The sequence below is a fragment of the Chelmon rostratus genome, chromosome 22 (assembly GCF_017976325.1).
Source record: "Chelmon rostratus isolate fCheRos1 chromosome 22, fCheRos1.pri, whole genome shotgun sequence".
Lineage (NCBI taxonomy): Eukaryota > Metazoa > Chordata > Actinopteri > Chaetodontiformes > Chaetodontidae > Chelmon > Chelmon rostratus.
The window spans coordinates 15,177,744-15,194,708 of record NC_055679.1 but is presented as its reverse complement, the minus strand read 5'-3'; the positions used below and the strand labels follow the sequence as shown (position 1 = coordinate 15,194,708).

At 44.2% G+C, this 16,965-nt stretch overlaps 1 protein-coding gene across 1 annotated transcript in view; it reads left to right on the top strand.

Moving 5' to 3' along the window:
* The first annotated feature begins 1,041 nt into the window (after window positions 1-1,041).
* sema3c (sema domain, immunoglobulin domain (Ig), short basic domain, secreted, (semaphorin) 3C) overlaps window positions 1,042-16,965 on the top strand; it is a 35,399-nt gene continuing 19,475 nt past the window's right edge. The window contains exons 1-3 of the mRNA XM_041964412.1: window positions 1,042-1,177; window positions 14,451-14,611; window positions 15,211-15,273. Of these exons, the coding sequence (XP_041820346.1) occupies window positions 1,042-1,177; window positions 14,451-14,611; window positions 15,211-15,273 (360 nt within the window). The remainder of the gene's footprint in view (window positions 1,178-14,450; window positions 14,612-15,210; window positions 15,274-16,965) is intronic.

Here is a 16,965-nt window from a genome sequence, read left to right as displayed (position 1 = left end):
TCATCGTGACTGATGGTATTCAAATGAAATAAATATGATAAGAGACAGTGTCATGTGAATATTATCATAGTGTTAACTCAAAACGTCTGCATCCCACAGCATTGATTTAATGGTCTGCAGATCCCTGAGGTGAAAGCCACGATTTGGAAAACTTTTATAGACTACTTTAAATCATTTTAATGCAGTTTTTTCCAAGTGGAAAATTAAAAATTTCACACCATGCATCCATGTCTTTGTTGACACCGCCACTGGGGGGCGCCATTTAAAACTACACTAGTCAACATGTGATGTAAACAATGGGTCAAATGACTCTCTGTGATCTGAAAAGTGCTGCTTATTATGACAAACCCACAGAAAATGATGTTTCACAGCTCTATGGAGCTGTCTAGCATCTTTCAGCTCATTGGTTAGCTTTTTTATTTTTAGCAAAAAAAAAGTTAGCAACTAGCTGGTGAACATAGTTTAGCATTTAGCCGCTAAACAGACAGATATTTCTATCAGTAAATAATGGAGACCAAACTACAGCTAGAAGGAGACTGACTCCAAATGAATGCTAATGTTTTCCGCCGGATGTGTAAGTAGGTAGCTGTTTGCTAACACATTAGCCATATCAGGTTAGGTGCTATGTCATTGGAAATGCATTTACGTTGTGTTTTAATTAATGCTGCTTTGACCGTACTTCAAAATGTGGCGTAGCCCTGCTAAAAGCAGTTCAAACAGCATTTACATGTCTGCTAGCTAAAAACTTTAAAACAAAATGTTTTGACATGTTTTAGGCACATTTCATGTAGGTTTATTTCTTTCTCTTTTGTTATGCAAGCATATGTTTTACTTTTCCAGCCGCAGAAATTAGGGTTTGTTGGGAATATACTGAAGAAGTGGCTAGCTAGCTTTAGCGGTGTTAGCCAAAATGGCTGAAGAGACATTAGCACAAATGTGATAAACGCTCTTATTTTTTTTAAAAAAAATGTGACAAATGTCCTCAAAATCATTAATTTTCTCTTTCAAACACCTCCAACAGGCATTGTTGACTGTGCAGTCATGGGCAGGCCGGAGGGGCGGGCCAGGCCACCTCTGGCGTCCGTCATGGTGCTCTTCCTCCTGGTGCCCTCTCTCCTCTCCACCGGGGTCTTCAGCCTCCCACAGCCCCTGCCAAGAGTCTTCCTTTCCTTTGAGGGTAAGAAGAAATAACAAGCATGCACCCCCTGAAACGAATGTACACCATCAACTTGGCCTTTGTCTCCTTGTTGTGTTTCTCTGCAGATGTAATGAGACTGCACTGATGCCATGTGTTTTGTGCGCTAATGCCGAACAAATGCTTGATTATCACGGAAAGCCTGGGGGCTACATCATTATGGAGCGGTACGCAGCTCACCTAGACTTTGCAGATCTGATGCAACTGCGTTGGGTTTTTTATTTTTTTTTGGGGGGGGGGGGTCGGATACACCTTTGAGTTTGCGCACATAGAAAAGTTTCAATCACAGACACACCGAATCCACGTCCATCCATTGTCCTGCTGTGTGTCAGCAAAAAGTCAGACCTCTGCAGGAGGTGGCACTGCTTCTCAGAACTAGCCGGAATCTGTTCCTCGTTAAACTTTAATCACACCCCTCCATACTGCACGCCTGTGGGCATTGTTGCTGCCTCTGGTTTTGATTCTCTTGTTTTATTTAATTTCTGACATAGATTATTTTATGAATTTTTGATGCTCGCTCGATATGAGAGTGTAGCGCAGGGGTATGTGGGTTTAGCTCGCGTGTGTGCTTGCGTGAGTCAGTGTAGATGAGCTGGCCGATGGCTCACCCTGAGCTGGTAACCTTTTCTCAGTGGCTGGATAGTGTGCAGGGGCTGAGGGAGACGTTTGATCACCTTTCACTACCTCTCGCTGTGGAGTAGGCAGCACGGAGCAGCTGAGGCTGTCCATCAGCAACGTTTCTGCACTCAGTTAATAAAGCTTTACAGTGTGAGGCTCAAGCTCTCTCTGCTCTGTGACTACATTTGCCTCACTTTTGCCACGTCTTTTCCCAGCGTTCACTCATTCTTTCCTCATATCTTACATTCCTACTCTGTCCTTGCTTCCCTTTTCTCTGATTATTGTTTCCAAATATCCGAACCAGCCTGCAGCCTGTTTCTGCTCCGCATGCCGTGCGAGTTGTTAAACATGACAGCTTGATAAAAAGCCAAAACTAATGACTAAATATGGGGGGGGGAACCTACAACATCACTATCATATCTTCGGTTTTGACTCGCTCTTTGCTCCTCCGGTGTTTCCAAATAGCCAGTTTAAAAGGTCAGAGGTGGCCGTGCTGAAAATGAGCCAATCCGTAATCCTGGAATGCTCGATTCCCTTTCAGAGCACGGATTAGATTTGATTTGTGTTGATCACTGTAGTTGTGTTTCACCACAGGCAGGACCATAAAAGGAGAGTTTGACTTTGGTATCTGCGGTGCTCTAATTCTTTAACCGGCTCTGGACTTTATTCTTAATGAGTGTTTGTCTGTACGATGACGTAAACCTGTGCTTTAATGTGCCGTAATCACTGCGATACATTTAGGTGAATTTACGAGGAAAGAGCAGCACAGAGGATGTTTGCATAAAGCTAAAGAGCAAACGTCACGTGTGAATTTACATTCCAGCTTTGATTTAGCGCCTGAGCTTAAACCGCGAGGGAGCTATTAGTAGATGCACCTTAATTTTTGAGTTAGGAATCATTCTAAACTGAGGAGGATGGGGGTCATAAGTCGCTCTTGGCTGCAGGAGAGAGTTTCGGCCTGGGTGAGCACCAGATGCAGGAAGACTCTTAGGGCCCGAGGTGCAGGCTCATTCCTCTCGTAAACGCTGGAAGTCCTCAACGAGGGAAGAATTCAGGGAGTATGGGCTCCATCCAAAGCAGCCAGAAATATGAATGAAGAGTCATGGAAGAAGACTGAAAGACGGGTGTCCCAGAGGGGAGGAAGGCGCAGGTGGTTTGGCACCTGCTGTGGGGCCGAAAGGTTAGTCCTGTAGTCTTCTTCTGCTCTCAGATATGAAGACCTGTTCATGATTACAAGCTGGAACTGACTAAATCAAGAAAATAAACCAGTCGGCGAGACCTCTGGGTTGTGCATAGATCTGGACGCTGGACTATCCTCCCCCCGTTCCTCCTCGTGTCACAGCTGAAATCCAATCCAGGGGTAAGGCAGGTTCACGGGACTCCCGGCGTAGCCTCACATCCTGCAGAGAAGTTGCTGTCTCTGACATTCCTCTCTCCCTCACTCTGCTTACTCTTGTGTTCCTCGGGCGAACACAGCCAGACCACAATTAAAACCGCATAATAAACAGCGAAAAATGCAGCTAACCCAAATAATAAACTGAAGCAAAGCCTTTCTCTTCCGTGCCTCGGATAATAAACACGGCCCCCCTTTCCATGCAGCCAAGCTATTTAGGGATCCCCAGTGTGATAAAAGATAATTACTCCTGTACTTTTGCTTGAAATATCTGTGTCCTCTCAGTGCTTATTTTGGCCTGTTTCATGGCACGTTTGATGTATTTGCTATCAGACTGAGGCTGAAACACGACAGCACACTGATCTGAAAGGTTGCACGGCAACATTCTGATCAATATCTGCTGCGGTGGTTTTGCCTCTGTTTTATAGATCCTTTAAAATATTTTACGACCCACATCTGTGGAAAGCAATCATGAAAATCTACACTGATATCATTGGTATAATATTCGGCCTCATTGCACCAAAATTAAAAGTTATCTTTTATAACTTCCAGGAATCCTGACTTGTTTTGAAAGTCTTTATCAGAGCTGTCAGTCTTTGAATCGGTTCGAGCTCCAGCATCGGATGCCTTATTTGGATTAGTTCAAACGCAACGCATCCACCCATGGTGCCTCTGCTGAGTGACATGCTAGCATTACTGTGAGTCAGTTTTATTTAATAAAGCCAAACAGTAATTTTGTAAAGTCAAACAGCTTTAACTCTTTTCCACAGTTTTTCCATTTATGGGGCCAAAAGCTCTGAACGCTTCCCCACATTTCTTCTCAGATGTTTCGGTGTCGTGATCGTCTGTTCAACGACAACATAATTTGAGGCATGCAATGAGTCAGGCTGGTGGAATTTTAAGGTATCGAGCAGCCTTTTTCTTCTGGAACTATAATAAACCGATATGTCAAGGCTGAAGTAGGGGCTTGATGTTGAAACTTCTACTTTTTACACCTGAAATGTGTCTGCGACGCCAAGGATCACAGACGATCATAACAAATCTTTATCTTTTCTTTGGTTAGATATTTGCTAACTAATTCAGGTTCTTATATGGCTGCTTGTGTTCAGACAATATTTAACATTTGGCTCCTTTTTTAAAAAAAAAAAGGGCTTTTGCAGAAAAGCATGCTCGCTTTGCTCAAAATGAGCTAATAATCAGCATCCTCTAGCAAAATAACACTGATCATGAGTTGCATTTTGATGTGCTGGGATGACAGATTGGATCAAATCATTCAAATTATGTCAAACTTGCACAGACAAAATGCTAACTGAGAGAAGCTCCTGTTCTGTTTACGAATCTTCTCTGTTATTGTGAGGTATTAACATTGCTGCATTACCTCTTACAAGCATTAACGCTGACTAACACATTGCTTTCATGTGCTGTAAAGTGAGAGAGGAGTTCCACTAACACTGAGAAACACAGGAAGTTTAATGTGCTGCTCATTGGTTCTGCTACTGTATCAGAAGTTGGCTTTACTGAGGCCAAAATGCCATTCCAGGAATGGTGGGATCAAAAATTCAGCCTCATTTATTCCTTCAGCTGGCAGGTGGGTCAGTGATCTGTGTTTATGATCAGGATCATTTAACCTCATCAGCAGTCTCACCCTGTTCTGGCAAACCTCCAGTACTCAATACAGTATTAACTCAGAAACACATACAGTATGTACGTGAAACCATGGAAGATGTTTATTTGAAAGCGAGCGGGCCTGCGCGTGCTTGCTTGTGGATATTGTATATTTTGCACACACATGCTTGGCTGAGAGTCTGGCTGAGACATAGCAGAGATTGATTAAGATGATGTCTGCGGTTTAATGAGCGCTCCCTCACGCTGGTAGGAGCCACATGGGCTTTGTTCACAGCCTGAACAGAACCAGGCTCGGAGACCGGGAACCAGGCACCGGAGAGCGGATACACCCGATCCCCCCTCGCTTTTATCATGCCTCATTACGACGTCCACTCACCCCCCATTATTCATACAGCTATGATACTGCTCATACGCTGCAGGTGGATGTCAGTCTGCTGAGGATGTTTACATGGCGGTGAGGGTTTGCAGAGGTTTGATGTCCGTGGTAAGTGCCCGAATGTTCCCCGGACTTGATTGCATTTCGCTGGCACGACGTTCTGCCGAATCATCGTCAAACCATGTGGTTTTCCAGCTTTGCAAGTGATGAAACAAAATCTACAAGCCGCTTTGCTAAGTGGATCCCTCAAATACCTGAAGCCCAAGACTACCAGGACTATTTTAAGACGTCCGTCAGTCTGAACAGTGCTGCGCTTTTCTGAATGCCTTCGAGAGAAGAGCTTGCCTGGGCAGCCGATATTAGATTAAGCTCTTGTAAGGCGATGCCTCAGATTTAAATCCAATGGAAGTGGAGGGAAGAATAATTTGATGCACATGGATCTTCTTTTTTTAACTGCTCATAACAAATCACCTCACTTTCTTCAGCATTTCATGGCAATGTCTTTAATTGAACATCATGATCATTTGGTGGGTGAAAGCATGTGTAGCCTTTAGGGGTCAACAGAGTCAAAATGTCAAAGATCAGCGCCGACAAGTAGCCAGAGGCAGGCCAGGATGTCCACGTCTGTGCCTAAAGGTTAATTCTTTTCTTTTCGCAACAGCTTCCTGTCTCTGTTTTACATTAAAGACGCATGTTAGCATCCCCACTCTCCTGTGGTAGATATAATAAAGCCTGTGAAGTAAAATCAGTGACGCTCTGTGATTATGGGGAATTCCTGGCAGGACAAAGCTTCGGCCTGTCAGAGCTGTCAGCAGCAGCATACAGAGACATGCTGCAAATAGCTATAGGTTAGCTGTGCATGTGTGTGTGTGTGTGTGTGTTCTCTGAGCCTGAATACTGGCCTACATGGCGTGAAGAGAACTATTTTTTGTGCATGTGTGTCTGCATATCCCCCCAGACTCATGTCCTAAGATGTCCATCTAATTGCCTGAGTTGCAGCATGGACATTTTCTGCAGCAGGGTTAGCGAGTGTGGTGAACTCCAGCTTGCACCGCCTTGGGGCTGACAGTGTGTGAGATGTTTGACAGCTCCTCTGTCACTCAGCCTTTCTCTGCCTGTCTCTATGTGTTTAGCCATTCCTGCGTCTGACCTTGGTAGCCCTGCTGAATGCTTTATTATTCCTCCTCTGCAACATGTTGAAAGGCGATCAATGGACATCAATACGAACAAAGAGAGCATCTCTTCAAGGATAGCCAAGGTCATCTTGTAAATCCTTTGCATTATCCAAAATCAATGACCTCTTCTTAAGAAACTGTTTATACAAGTTTGTTTTGACTCCTTCCTTTCTCGAGTTTTTTTCAAGCTCAAGTTATTGAATGTAACTGCTCTCATATGGAAGTGTTTACATCCACTTAGCAATGCTCAACATTGCAGGGGTAACAAAGGCATTTGCCATCTCTAGATTAAGGCTTTAAAAGATTCCTTTTCCATTTTTGGAAATATTTTGCGACTCGACTGGATTTTCTTTAAGCGCCCGGATCAAAAGAGAGTGCGAATCACACAGCCACACTGCAAAAGTTGCAACAGGTGCATTCGTCATTGTTGCCCTCACGGCAAATCTGTACTTTCACTCAACACCACAGATACAACAGCTCAACCTGGGCGACATCACTGAGGAAATATAGATTTTTTAACCTGACACAGTTTCAGCCTTGAAGATGGCACAGAGGAGTCCCACCTGGTTGAGCATTTTCCTTCTTCCTTTGGCTGTCCTCCATGACTAGTAAACACATCAACTCTGAGAATCCTCTGACCCATATCTCCTGCAGGCCTCCCATCGCTCTGAAGGTCTCTACGAGAGCCTCCCTGACAGTAAAATTGCAGAGATTTACTGTGGGCTGGAGGTGAGCAGTAACTAGAGGCTCCTGGTGTGGGCAGGGGAGAGGTCACGGTTAAGAGGACGGGTGGCTGACGGTTGGTTCTGTGCGAAGGAGCGGCCGCCGGTGACATGTGAAGGGGAGGCCAGGTGCTAATTGGAGCATTTGGAACGCAAACGAGCTGGCTGGCCGGGCCGCATGATGGACAGGTTGTCAGCTCAAGTTTCGGCTCCTACAGGGAATATTAGCCAACACCTTCAGTCGTGCAATGAAACCGCCCGTTGACATTGGTGCTGGATAACATCACTCTGCACAAACATACGCACACAGCCAAGGGAGAAAATACACTGTGGGCTCACAAGTCATATTTAGATGTGGCGTCTGGTCTGGGAAGCCAGTGTAAGAGAAGGCATACATAAGAATTCAGGCATTCTGTCCGGCCATATGATTCCAATTACAAACGTCTGGATATAGATAATTGCCGGCAGACTACAATCGGAAAATTAATAAGAGGTAATAGATATAAAGTCTTCCCTTTCTGAGCCAACGCTGGCTTCTTTCCATGACAAGTAGCTGCTGTTTGCATTTTGAGAACTGAACACAGTCTGCCTGGGAATGTGGAGTATGTCTGTTGGACAGACAATCGGACGACTCTGTCAGCCGCCGCAAGGCGTCCTGGGTGGTCTCCACGTACCGGAATGACACCTTAACTTCCACTTTGACAGATGTATACGCCACCAGCCATTACTATACACCAACAGGCTGGTTCCCAAAGAGAGCGGATGGCCGCTCCTTTGGCACAACGGTCATTTTTTATCTCTGGAGGGTCCTGTCAGTTGCCAGGATAAAGTATTCTACTGGTGCAGTATGTGTGAGTGGGCCAGCGCTGTGTTAGGTAAGTGCAGCCATCCAGAACTGAACCCGAAGAGCTCTTAGCATGGTCCAGACAAAGAGCGATGGTATTTGGCACCAGATTTGAAGTCAGGCCTCTGTAATGAAACACAGTCCATCTTGTGAGGAGAGATGAATTGCAAGGGGGCGGTATAAGCCCCTGCTTCAATATTTATCAAGACGGGTGATTGGGGTCCTCCCACCGGCTGCCCCTGACAACCACAGAACAGGTTCTCCTTGAACTGAATGGAAAGCAAGCCTCGTTAGCATGGAGTTAATTTATTCATGCTGGCCTTTCAGGTACAAAGCCAACTGATGAGGCCTGATCTGCATGGGAGACACCAATGTCGGTTTGTATTTGGCCCACTGTCCAAGCCTGAAGTGTTAATTAGGTGCAGGGACCCTTTGGCTTGTGTTCAGACTGTGGTGTTAATCAAAAACCCAACACTCCAGACAGTGTCAGTCAATTTGGTTAAAGCTGTTCACTCCACAAGGGCTAAGCTAATATTCTGACAAAATAATCCCACATTGTTGGTCCATGCTGATTTTATCACCTTTTCATGTGGACATGAAAAGTCTCTGCCAAATGAGGGAGTCACCTCATGAAAGCCCATCTGCAAACAACAGGGGGGGTCTTATAAACTACAGCTGTGTTTTTACAGTCTTAACCACTTTTCTCCCACCAAACTTCCCTTCGCACTAAACCACGATGCCACACTGTATCCCTTCATGTTCCCTCACCTCTTGCTGTCACCCATCAAAGTGGAAGAAGAGCCGAAGGCTTTTGAGTTGACACCAGGTCAGTCGGTTGGCACTGGCTCCTCGGTCTCTCATAAAGATCCCACATACTTTCCAGCCACTGTGAATCTCTAATTTTTACGATGCCGCATTACAACAAACCGCTCCTTGTATGGACATCCCAACCCAGAACCATGGAGGCATTGTTTACTGCCGGAGGCATTGCTGTAGAACTCGGTTATTTGACGAAGCAAACAATTTTAGAGGCCAAGTCTGTCAGAAAGTCTTCTGGGTTGAAAACCTGAGTGAAGCGTCCTTGTGGTTGTTGCCTTTCCTCTCCCGACTATATAATCACAACAGAAAAAAGCGGAGAGGCAGCTAAGTGAGCGCTGCAATCTCCTCTGCACTTTAATTGCTGCCATACAAACAGGGGCACAGTGACAGGTCGCTTCCTGTTGCCCACATTTTTTTCCTTTTTCTGCTTGGCTTTTCACTGCAATCACATAAAAGAAGATTCTCTCTCTTTTTTTTAACTCAGGGAGACTCGGTAGCGTCTCTCTGGAGCCTGTGCCCATAAACAATCAATACTCTTACGGTTTACAGAAAGCTGAATTACCCGCCGCAACGATCACAGCTTGTAGTTTCTTCAGATATCTTTTCTTCAAAGCTGAAGTGACAGCACAAACAAAAAGCACAGCCTGCTGCCAAGAAGCAAAGGGCTGTATTTCATTTAAGTGTCCTAAAAGGATGTCAGTCAGGGATCCTGTTTAAAGATAATGGCACAACACCAGACAACCTCCGCAGATCTGACTTTGATCTAGGGCTGCAACTATCAGTTGTTTTTGAAAGAAAGGGGTGTAATAAAAGACTATCCAGATGCAGTATGGGAACTGGAGGATCTGCAGAAATCGGTAGGATCTATTGAATCCAGAATTTTTGGAGCTTGACCCGTAATCAGAGCTAGAAGTCACTCCATCTCCACCTATGCTGCTTTGAGTTTAACAGTCCTTTTTAATGTGTCTCTCACAAGTTCCCCAACTTTGTGGCAGTGCAACACTAAATTGCCAGAGTAACTCCTTTAAATAATTAATCAAGGACTGAAAAACTGTCTGCGGAAAACTTTTATCTACTAGCTCTTTTTTATTCCTTTGCGCTACAGCCCATCCTCCAACCTGTGAGGAATGTTTCCAGCTCATACGATCTCTTCTGCAGCAAAGAAAGCAACCTGCTGTTTAATATTGAATGACCGCTGGTCCAACAAAAGGCTTTTGTGCTGCTTCCGCTTGACCACTTCACACAAAAAAAAACCTATCAAAGTGAGAGAAAGTCTCAGCCCTCCAGTCACCACCTTGCCCCTTCCCAATGCTGTCCAATGCATGGATCCGGATGGATTGTATCGCCACTGGTCTGCCATCCAGCCAGTGGGGTACTACGGGTCAAAGCCCAAAGTCAAAGGCAGGACACTGGGGACTGCTGTGAGGTCCGCAGGGAGGTTTAAGGCCCACCTGCCCACATACATAATAGAAAACCCACCAACTGTCAATGCTCAAACCCTGCTTCCACTTTCTCTCTCCAGCTGCAATGAGGACAGCAGCAAGAAAGACCAAACAACACAGAATAAGACATTTCATCACTTACATTACCTTTGCACGAAATACCACCCCTATAAACCACCTCTTTCTTTTTGCAAAGGCGGATAGATCTGTTATTCTGTTATTTGTTTTTCTACCCCTCGGCATCTTTAAAATGCTTAAATCTGCATCACAAAAACACAACACTGTCCAAAACAAGCTGCTTGACAATGCCTGAGTAGTGATGTCCACAAACGCTTTTGACACCCTTCCCTCTGTGGAAGTTGTGTGATTTCAACAATGAGGAATGCATATAAACTCACGACTAACGAACCACATGTGGTCCAGAGGATTTCTTCATCGCAAACACAAAAACAGAAAACAGTTCTGCTCCGACTTTTGTTTTCTGCTTCTGACATCTAACTTTGACAATTTGTGCAAACTGTAAAGTTGCGGTTGTGGACGCCACTGAGGAATGCATTTTGGACACTAGTTGCAGCCTCAGTCTACAAAGACCTCATTCCAAGGTTATGAGCTGGCATTAATTCTGTAAACACTTGGTCCCAGTGCATGTATTGAATGACTCTGAAAAACCTTGACAATTGTTCAGAGCAGCCTCCCTCCCTCATAGAGCAGGTGCACCATCTGGCATTGTGAACTCTTGATGTTGGTCTACTACGCTGCAGCACGGCAGGCGTGACTCATATGTTTGTGAGAGATTGAAAGCAGAGCACTGAGAAGACACTGGATCCAATGGTATGCGGGCTCCAGAGGGTTTCGGTTTGTCTCTCGGCAAATAATCTGGATCCACGCGACACACCCACGCTGCACCTCTTCACAGCACCAGGCTTAACTGGCCTTCCACCCTCATGAAGGAAAATGAAAGTCTCCTATTTCCCCCCACTGGGAAAACAATAGAAAGTTCACCATAATATTAAACAGTTATTTCACCCCACACCACACCCCTCTGAACAATTTGTTCCCCTTGTGGAATGTTCTGGAGGGAAGCTGCCAGAGGGGGAGCTAAAGGGACAGGAGTGTACCATAATGTTGGCAGTGGGAGGGTGTTAAAAGTCCGTTTTTCAGTGCACAAATTAAACAAACTGCAACAGCAAAAGAAACATTGCCAATTATAAGTATGGCAGCACCAACTAGTGCTAATAAAGTCACCTGTTTATTAGCAACCACAGTTTTTTTGCAACAGTTTTGTGTCATAATGTTTAATTATTACAGATTTGTAAAGAGTTAATGTTGTCATATTTAAGAAAGCCATTAAAAAAAACATAAATCTTGGTGATCCTTTCAGTAAAGACTTTGGACTGCAAAATTACGTAGCCAAAGACTTTGGCGTAAAGTCTTAGCTCTTTATATTGACAACTGTTTTTAAATTTGTTTTTTTAATTTTCTAGCTACATTATATGCATTTGTAAATGTGCCTAATTGTAATGAACAAGTGAACCTTAAGTTAATTGAAACTGCAGTTTGTCAAAATATGGCTAAAATAGCGACAGTTAAGCTAGCTTCATTTTTTGCTGACTTCATAGTAAAGGTGAGCTCAGTGAGCAAAATGCTGATAAAAACTGTGATATGTCCCCCAACAAGCTTTTTATAGAGCATTTAACTGCTCTATAAACTGCTCTATAAAAAGCTTGTTGGGGGACTTTTTTGTCAAAACAATGTGTAGCTCATGTGCACTTCTCAGGTTTGTCAACTGCACTAACATTGGCCAAGCTATTGCTACTCTAATGTTAGCTCTTTATAGCTTTAGCTAACTTAAACAGCAGACAAGTAAAGTCACAGTGACCTACAATGTCACATTGTTGATAAACTATTTAATTAAAACCTCACTTAGCCCCACTCCAAAGTTAGCTTTTGTGCCCGAAATTCCATAGTAACTAAGGCTTAGCTTAGCTAACAATAGAATGTAGCTATGTTGCATTTTTTAGCTAGCAGGAAGCTTCAAAACAGATGCCTCGTCTTTCACCTCTTGCCCTTTTTATACGGGGCCTCATCCCCAATTTTACAAAAGTTAAAAAGCTGCGGTTCTTTGGCTTCTACCCTCTAATTTTTAACTCAAGCACTGAGATTACTTCTGCCCATATATGCCATAATGTGCGATTGTAAAAGTAAAGCTCTCTGCCCAGACCGTCCATTGTAAACAGCTGCGCGTTTAATGACAGCTCAGCTCTAATCTGCTAGAAGAATGTTTAAATTAAGATTCACCCCCGAGTGTAAAAACGAGTCACAGTATTGTGGTCTTACAGGGTTTCCTGAATCACCTCCAAGAACTTATTTTGGGAAGATATGTAACATAGATGTATTTTGGCAGAATTTTGAGCCCCGCATGTTTTTAATTAGCTCTTAGTGAGCCTTTCAGCCTTGGTGGCTCACGCTCTGGCAGAGCAAAGCATGTAACATCTTAAGCCTTTTTCGGCATTAGGAAAATCCAGCCTCCCCGCAGCGCTCTCTGTGATGCCTTGTGCGATGCTATCTCCTCAGCTTCGAAGCGATCTCTCTTTTACAAGTTTCTCCTCATGAAGCGCGCATCTGCTCTACAGGGCGCCTTCACTTTTGATTTTGTTTCTAGCGGTCAGACGATGCTCTCGCTTCTGATGATGCGGTGCGGTGCACAGAAATAACCTGCTCTCGCTTCAAGGCGTGAGCCATGTAAGGCGATTTTACCTGAACACAGCGGCTGCAGAGAGTGAGGAGTCGTGGGAAACTCGCCTGCGACTCAAGTGGTTAACTCGTCTTTACTTAAAGTTAAACGCTCCAGCATTTACGGGGCGAACGTGCCAAACAACAGCCTGTGATCAGAGTGAGTGGTGCCACAGGAAAGCCACTTTCCCTCGAGATAAAAGGCTCCAGCCTCAAAACCGCATGTCACACAATAATGAAAATGTGACTTTAGCCCAAGGCATTGAAGCAAAGCACAAGGCAACCTGTTTGTTGATTAGACGAGGGAATACAAAAGAGCGCAGAGAGGGTCAATGGAGGGGAGGAAATAGAGGGTGTAGATCTACATTGCCCCCCGCCCCCTGCTCTCAGTGCAGATTGAAAAAGTGATAAATATGTATGAGTTTGGCTTTGACAGTGAAGGCCTTTGATGGTATGGTTGAGCGTTCTCTATCTCCGGAGCTAAAATAGGCTGAAAATAACTGTCTGAGAGTGTTTACTTCGCGTGTGTGAACAATGCGCGCTTTTAATGAGTGGAAGAGGAAGAGGAGGACGTTTTCATCGAGTATACACTGTATCTCCCCTCTGTAGTCACAGCTTCTCTTTAACCAGCTCCATGAAAGCTAAGTGAAACGTGAAGTGTCTTCAGCAGCAAATCACTGGGAGATCAACGTCATGGTTAGTTTAGCATCTCAGCCAATGATGAAGTAAATCAGACGATTAATAATAATAATTAAGACTTTCCTCCAATTTGTTGAGATTTTACATCATTTTATTATATTTGATTACAACCATAGTAGGAACTGTGCTGTTACAATAGGGGTGACGAGGAACTTGCCTGAGCAAAAAAATGCTTGCTATGTATATTGTGCTACTTGCCCATGTACCAAAAGGCTGCAGTTTAAGCATATTTATAAGCAAATTTACTTGCGGTGAAGATACTAATTTGGCACCAATACCAGAGCAATACATTTTTGAGACCTTGCATTGAGGCATTTCCACAGAACCCCTTTTTTAATTTGACAAAATAAAGGTCTGAAACTAAGCAGCCGTGCAAGAACATTTCCTGCATAAAATCTGACCTGAAATTCAATGCAAACTTTTGTTTATTGACAGTTTCGGGTGCTACAGACTCATTACAGTTGTTTGATACCAACTCTTAGTATGTAAACTACCGACCATCAATGTCAAATGGCAACACTATGTGAGAGCTGACCCATGTTTAAAGAGCAGCATGCAAATCCTAAAAGTCTTGTTGAGTTTTCTTCTGAGATCCCTTTTAAACCGCCCATGCTCAAGCACAGAGACCTGATTTGGAAATCTCTTGGTTCGATGAGAGAGATTAACGTGGGCTTGTATGTAGCTCTCTCTCTCTCTCGAGTTTAATTTAGTCGAAGCAGGAGAGACCCCCTCTCATCTCAGTGTGGAAACAAGCTTATTTGCATGTTTTCCTTAGCTTTTTTTTTCCTCCTCTGTGTGCGTCTCTCAGACCTGCAGGCCTCCCAGTCCTTTGAACACTACAGTATCTCAGACAAGGCCATGGACTACAGGATCCTGCAGATGGACGAGGACCAGGACAGGATGTATGTGGGCTGCAAAGACCACGTCCTCTCCATGGACATTAACAACATCACCCACGGCACGCTTAAGGTCAGACAGATGCTCCCGTCTCTTTTCTCTCGCTACCACAGAGGATTAAATAAAGTGTGTAAGGCGCTTTATAAACTGCTGCAGTGCTGTTATTCTAACCTGTGCAAAGCACCATACATTTGTCACGATCAGGACAGTTTTGGGGTTATTTAAAAGAGGCGTGAAAATGCTGGAGGTCTCTGATAACTGATTGGGTATGCGGTGAAGGAGATATCTTCAGTGTAATTGACAGGTTTGAAGTGCATAAACAGATGGGGAAGCATTTAGGTTCCCCCCGGGAGTGCTGCACCGCAGTCATTTTTCCGAGTAAATTGCTTGATGTATTCATCGAGCCAGACCTTTCAGCACCTCTCTCGGGTTTGAAAACACACGTTTTCCACAGATGGTAGCTGGCTGTGATCACTGACACTTCTACTGAAGCTTTTACATTTCTTTTGTTCATGTCCTCCTAATTTTCCCCATGATTTCTGTCCGTGTAAGCAGGATATGATCAAACCTTGACGTGGGCACATGCATGTTGTGCCTCTTCCAGTCTGTTACTGGCTTCCTGTGCTCACTTCCCTTCACTTGTTTAAATGCTGGGCTGTTTTTCCCACCAGGTGTTTTGGCCTGCGTCCACAAGCAAGATAGAAGAATGCCAAATGGCGGGAAAGGACCCAACGGTAAGACCCCTCATCCTGGATTTCTTGGAACCTTTAAGAGTTCTACCAAAAGATAACAACAATGCTAATAGCTGCTAGTGGTCAAGAAGATGTTCATGCTTCAAAGTTTAATGTAGTACTTATTTTTCATCTTCAAGACCACAAAAGCACAAATTCTTCTGCAGGTTTTAGCTTAGTTTTATATCTTCTTCCTCACGTGGGTGAAATGTTTTCTTTCTTGTGCTGTTTCATGCGTTATCTCTTATTTTTACTCTTAAATGTTCTGTTTAAAGCAAAACTACGCAACTTGAAATACATGACAACACGTTCTTCCACTTAAGAAACTGAACAGTTGAATTCTTACCAATAAAATGCACCATTGCTCATTTAAATACTTTCAGGGTTTTTTGCTCATGCAGCCTTACTTGGTCTGGTATGACCACTAGCTTATGGTGGCTAATGCTACCTAGCCTCAGGGTGAATATTGCTGTATAAATACTGATTCGTTGTGCAGACATTATGACTTAGCTAAATTTTAACATCATCTCATAACTATCATTGTATAGCAGGGATCGCTGCTAAGCAAATCGACCATGTGATATAAAATGTCAATGTCTAAAATGTCAATGTCCAGTAATAAGAACATTGATGAAAGCAGTCAGACTCAGTGTGGGATGCAGGCTTGGTGACAAATGAATTACTCCATCTCATAACACCATCCATCTACCTACCCAACTAAAAGACCGCTATTGTCCCAACTGTCTTGAACCCCCTATTTCTGCCACGACTTGGTCTATTCCACATCACCACTAGCATTGGCAGCAGTCCCAACTGTCTTGAACGCCCTATTTCTGTCACGCCTTGGTCTATTCCACATCACCACTAGAATTGGCAGCAGTGGACTGAACCATCTTGCACCTGGTCTGCATTGGTCTGGATGGATCCACATCCACATGTTAAACTGACTGAGCGGTACTTCCTTTCTTTGGAAAAGGTCTGCACACTGTAGCTCCCTTAAGTGTAATTAAATGGCAGTTCTATTGGTCCAACACCTGCATTTTACTGTATTTGGATGTGCACGCTGTTTTACATCCCATAATCAGTGGCAAAAGTTTGCAAATGGTTGCTAACCAAATGAATTACATGAGGAAAAACTGCATATTCAACTAGCCCTCCTGCTTTTACGCCATCATGGTCAATATGTAGACTAAAGGTTTTGTCAGCTGTTCCCAGATCTGTTCCTCCAAGTGGGTCTTCAGCGGAACTGTGCGTGCCGCCTCCTGGGATTTCCTCCTCCCATCTGTGAGTTTGTGTCAGGTCCAACCACATGTGCAGCAGGGAGCAGATGTCTGCAGGGTCACCGACTGGCCCGGAGCCCTCCTGGCCATCGGCGCAGTTTGTCAGGACGCGAGCGAGGCGTGGGAGGATCGAGGGCCGCGGAGCAGAGTAGAAAAATAAACCAGAATCAAAGCTCGCAAATGGGACGCGGCTCATTGACGCAGAGATTTCATAACCCGGCCTGATTCTCAGCAGCACTTGTTAGCTGCAACAAGATTTAATGAAGACATACAGTAGGACTCAGAAGACTGATTCCTCCTCCGCCTCTGTTTTCCCCCTAATTGGGTTGCTCTGGAATGAGTGCATGCACAGCTGCCTATAGACACCGCAGTGGAATACAGAGAGAGTTTTTAAAGTGCACCCAAGCAACTTTTT